This window comes from Fukomys damarensis, unplaced genomic scaffold, assembly GCF_012274545.1.
Source record: "Fukomys damarensis isolate Sample0158 unplaced genomic scaffold, DMR_v1.0_HiC HiC_scaffold_32, whole genome shotgun sequence".
NCBI lineage: Eukaryota > Metazoa > Chordata > Mammalia > Rodentia > Bathyergidae > Fukomys > Fukomys damarensis.
In genome coordinates this window covers 31964481-31969273 of record NW_022900944.1, presented here as the reverse complement: position 1 = coordinate 31969273, position 4793 = coordinate 31964481, and the positions used below count along the sequence as shown (strand labels likewise).

Genomic DNA, 4793 nt, shown 5'->3' with positions numbered 1-4793 from the left:
GATAGTCCCAACACTCACCCAAGGGGCTTGCACGATGGCGGCAGCAGCGGCAGCAACCCAGCGCGGTCTGCGACCGACTGTCCCTTCCCCCTTGCCTTCCCTCTCCTGCCCGGTTGCACTATGGGAAACACAGTCCGGCCGCTCTCCTTCCTGGCATTAGTACGCTAAAAGAAAACTACAATTCCCGGCATGCTACGCGCGGAGGCCCAGACACTGCCCGCAGCGCGGGAGGAGAGGCTAAACCAGGGAGGGAGGCAGCCGGGGCGAGCCCCTGAGAATTGTGGTCTAGCGGAAGCCTCTGGAACACTGAGGTTGGCGCCAGTCAGGGGTCAGGGCTCTGCGGTCGCTCGGTCCCGGCTGGCCTGACCCCGCCCAAATTGTGCTGCCGAAGGTGGCTGGCCCCGCCTCCTTGAGAGCCCAGTCCAGCCCCGAACTGGCCCAGCCGCTCCTCCCTAGGGCCCCAGGCTGTTTCCTCTCTTGAAGCCCCCTACCATCTTGGGCTCTGACTGCTCTTTGGACTCTTTTGAGATGTACAACTTTAGCAAGCCAGAGTAGATCCACAACTTCTGTCCTAATATTCCTGAGTCCCAACCCAGGGCCAATGGGGCCCAGAAATAGTTTCAAGCGACTAGGCCTTTTTTGGGGGGGCAAATGCTCCTCAGGTGAGGCTTGGCTGGATAGATTACTCTCAAATTTATACAGAGAATGGTCTTCAAAACATTATCGTAAATACCTCTACACACACCAGCAGGTAAGTAAGAGTTATTAAAGAGAAATAACTGGCTCATTCAGAGTTTCCCTGCTATTTAAATTACTAGATTGTAAATGACCATCCTCCCACCTTTTGCCCTTTACTTTCAACATCCTTTTCATTGTTTCCTCTGTAACAAACATCTGAAGTAAGATCTATCACTAGATCAAGTCTGTGCTGGGAAAAAATAGCTCTAAGGCAGCTCTGCAACCAACTTAAGGGACAGCAGGAAAGGAAAATGGAGCCAGGATTTCCCAGCCAACTCTAAGCCTTCCCTCCTAGTCAGAGATTCCCCATATTACAGTTCTTCCAGAATGTTTGCACCATTCCCATCCACCTCCTGGGAATGATTAAGACCAGACTAAGCTTTCTTGATGATTAAATCCCAGATCTGTCCAGATCCCACTTTGCCTGACTAGCATTCTGAACATTCACCTACTTAGAACTCTGCTTTCCTATTAGCAGTACATGTGTGTGCACCTGTGGCCTCCCTTGCTCTATGAACTGCCCTCCTTCCAACCAAAACACCACACAGGATATGTGCATATAACACCAGACACCAAGGCGAGTCCAGAGCTGCTGAGGGGTTCTAGAGAGCAAAGCACGAACAGATGTCCTTTCAACCCTTTGATGGCTGAGTTCAGGGGTACACTAAAAGGTGTACATGAGGCTGGGTGTGGTGGCACACGCCTATAATCCCAGCACTCAGGAGGCTGAGGCAGGAGGATCGCTGTGAGTTCAAGACCAGCCTGGACTACATAGTGAGTTCCAGGTCAATCTCAACTACATAGTGAGACCAAAAAAACCAAAAAAATAAAATAAAAAGAAAAAGTGTACACGAACTGGTATACACTTGTAATTCCAGCACTCCTGAGACTGAGGCAGGAGGATTGCCACAAGTTTGAGGCCAGCCTGGGCTACAAAGTAAGTTCAAGTCCAGCCTGACCTATATAACAAGACCCTTTCTAAAAAAAAAAAAAAAAAAAAAAAAAAAAAAAAAAAAAAAAGGTATAAAAAAAGGCCTGGGGAAGTCTCTGTTCAACAAGAGTAGGAAAAAGAGACTGACCCAGTAAGGACCCACCTGGTTTCAATGTGCACTGATGATGTGCTCTTACCATCTGATTTTCAGCCAGACTTAACCCGTGGAAGGCAGAGATTCAGTTCCTTTGCCAACCTGTCACCTATGACAAATGCTGAGTACTGTCTCCTTCCCCACCAGACTTATTTCCCAACTGAGTGCCAAAGAACCAGTAAAGTGGAAGAGATGACTGAAGTTTTAAGACTGCTCCAGCTTGAAGTCACAAGGCAAGTTCCAGAAGGAAGTCATATTTCACAGAGCCCAAGAATGTGTCCCAACACACATAGTAAACAATGATAGATTTAAAGACATTTACCTCTAAGATGTCTTTTGTTGTTGTTGTTGTTGTTGTTACTGGGGATCAAACTTGGGACTCTGTGCTTTTGAGACAGGTAACAGAACCACTGAGCTAAATCCCAGACCCATCCCCAGGATGTCTTCGCACTATCTTAGAGCAACAGATAAAAATTTCACCCTCACCCCTTCAATAACCAATCTAAAGATACAAGCAGTCAAAACTATAAATCAAGGGGTCACAAATCCTATCTCCTTAATACCTTCTGTAGATTCAGACTTTTCACAATGGAGGTATACCAAACCCAAAGTATATATACAAGAATCACTGTGGCTTCATCCGGGTGTGGTGGCACAGGCCTGTAATCCCAGCACTTGGGAGGCTGAGGCAGGAGGACCACTGTGAGTTTGAGACCAGCCTGGGCTACATAGTGAGTTCCAGGTCAGTCTCAACTACATAGTGAGACCCTGTCTCAAAAAAAAAAAAAGAATCACTGTGACTCAAACAGCCACGGCTGATTCCAGCTGTGGTCTTGTTTATTAAGTGCATGTACCAGATACTGTGCTACATTTAACGGATGAAATAGTGAGCAACTCCAGCTGAAAATTTAAGAAATTTAAAACCCTGAGAGGTAGGAGGAACTAAATTCAGCTCTCATCTTGTCAAAAGGACACAGGGAGAAGCAAGTATGGCAGCACACACCTGTAACCCCATCACTCCACAGGCTGAGGCAGGACTGCTGTGATTCAAGGTCAGCCTGGGCTACATACTGAGATCCTGTCTCCAAAAAAATAAAATAAACAAAAGACACAGGGAGAAGCTAGGAATGGTGGCACAGGCTTTTAATCCCAGCATTCTGGGAGGCTGAGACGGAAGGTCTCAGATTTGGTGCCAGGTTGGAGAATTTAAGTGACTCAGCAAGACCCTGTTTCAAAGTAAAAATTAAAGGACTATCAGGCATGGTGGCATACACCTGTAGTCCCAGAACTTGGGAGGCTGAGATAGAAGCATTGCTGCGAGTTTAAGACCACCATGGATTACATAGCAAGTTCAAGGTTAGGCTGAACCACATAGACCCTGTTTCAACCCTGCCTCCCCTGCAAAAAATTAAAGGGCTGAAGATGTAACTCAGTGAAAAGGCCCTGGATACTGGGGAGTGGGGATACAGGAAAAAATCCTGTGGACAAACTGAGATCATTTGGTGCAGTGTCCAGTCTTTGGAATGAAATGGGCCAGAAACCCTAAGAGGCCCTTGTAAGGCCAAGGTTCATGTGCTAACAACCACTTTATGGAGAAACCTGGTCAATGAAACATCTCTACTCTTAGAGTTGGCCTGGTCTTATAGACTAAGGCTTATTTTTCCATAATTCAATGCTGTTCAGCAAAGTTTTATAAAAATAAAATGCCAAAACCCAAATAAAAACCTTACTTTTTGTTTAATTTGTTTTGCCAAACAACACAGTGAAAACTTTAGTCTAATTGTACAGAAAATAGAATTTGTAACCAGTAGCAAACATAACAGGATAAACCTAAGTCCCTGGCAAGCTGGATCTTCATCAGCAGGTCACCCAGATCCCCTCATAAATGGCCTCCTGGGTAGGAAGATCCTAAGAGGCAGAGGCACAAATCAACTAGTCCCCATCAGAATCAGAACCACAGACTGCACCTGGAAAGGGTAAGCATGAAAAGGAAGGAACTGATGTTACTTGAATCTCTTATCACTACACACAGTCAAATTGTCTCTGATTGCTAGCCAACCTTAGGGTGTGGCTTTCCCAAACTCAGTCCCCCGGCAGCGCACCTGAATCCCTCTGAGGTGTTTCAAGTTCAGTGATTCTGAAGCCTCTGCTAAACCAGAACCTGCAACTAGGGAAGGAGAGTAGAGAGTCATTAATTGCTGGTGTCACCAGTGCCAAGTCTGAGGCCCCAAACTCCTGTTCTAGAGGAAACAAGTTAAGAGTGCCAGATCCCCAGCAAGAGGTCAGCTGCCTTAAGCCTCGGTACTGTCAGCCAAAGTATAGAAAAGTCAACATTGGCCTGAGGATTCCTTGGGCTGGAGGGGGTCTGGGAGTTCTGCAGGCCACAAGGAGACCCATTCACATCCCGTGCTTCTTACGGATGACAGCCATGGCAAGCAGACGATCTTTTTCACGAAGCTCTTCTCGAAGCTTGGCCTCAGTGAGACGCAGGTGGCGGATGCTACCCTTCATCTCTTTCATCTTCACTTCCATCAATGCCAGGATGTCCCGCTGCTCATTCAGTTTGCGCAGGAGCTCCTCCTCTGTGGTGCCTGACGACAACGAGTATGAGTGGTCGGAACCGGTATCGGGGAAGCCCTCTTCACCTACCACCACTAACTGGGGGCCCATCGGGCACTCCGCAGCCTCCAACCCAGCGGTGGCAGCTTCTAGCTCCGACACGGCGGCGGCGGCTGCGCCCTCTGCGGCAGCGAATTCCACTTGCACAGTAAGGTCGATGGGCTTCACATCTTCTCCAGTGGGAGTGGTGGGTGCCGGCGGACCGGATCCAGGAGCCTGACTGCTGTCTACCGCAGCCTGAAGGGTGAGAAGCACGGCTGCAGAGGCAGACACCAGGTTCGGCTGCAGCTGCGAGGTCTGGGCAGTGGAGACGGACGCCGACGGCTGCTGCTGCTGCTGTTGTTGCTGCTG

At 48.3% G+C, this 4793-nt stretch overlaps 2 protein-coding genes across 2 annotated transcripts in view; both read right to left on the bottom strand.

Moving 5' to 3' along the window:
* The window catches only part of Nutf2 (nuclear transport factor 2), a 20631-nt gene extending 20512 nt beyond the window's left edge, over positions 1 to 119 (bottom strand). The window contains exon 1 of the mRNA XM_010612274.3: positions 19 to 119. The gene's annotated coding sequence lies outside the window, so the exon portion shown is untranslated. The remainder of the gene's footprint in view (positions 1 to 18) is intronic.
* A 4089-nt stretch (positions 120 to 4208) lies between these two features.
* Positions 4209 to 4793, bottom strand: part of Thap11 (THAP domain containing 11) — a 1468-nt gene continuing 883 nt past the window's right edge. Inside the window, 1 exon segment of the mRNA XM_033758034.1 lies at positions 4209 to 4793. This exon segment is cut by the window's right edge and continues 46 nt beyond it. Coding sequence (XP_033613925.1) covers positions 4221 to 4793 — 573 coding nt within the window. The 3' untranslated portion in view covers positions 4209 to 4220.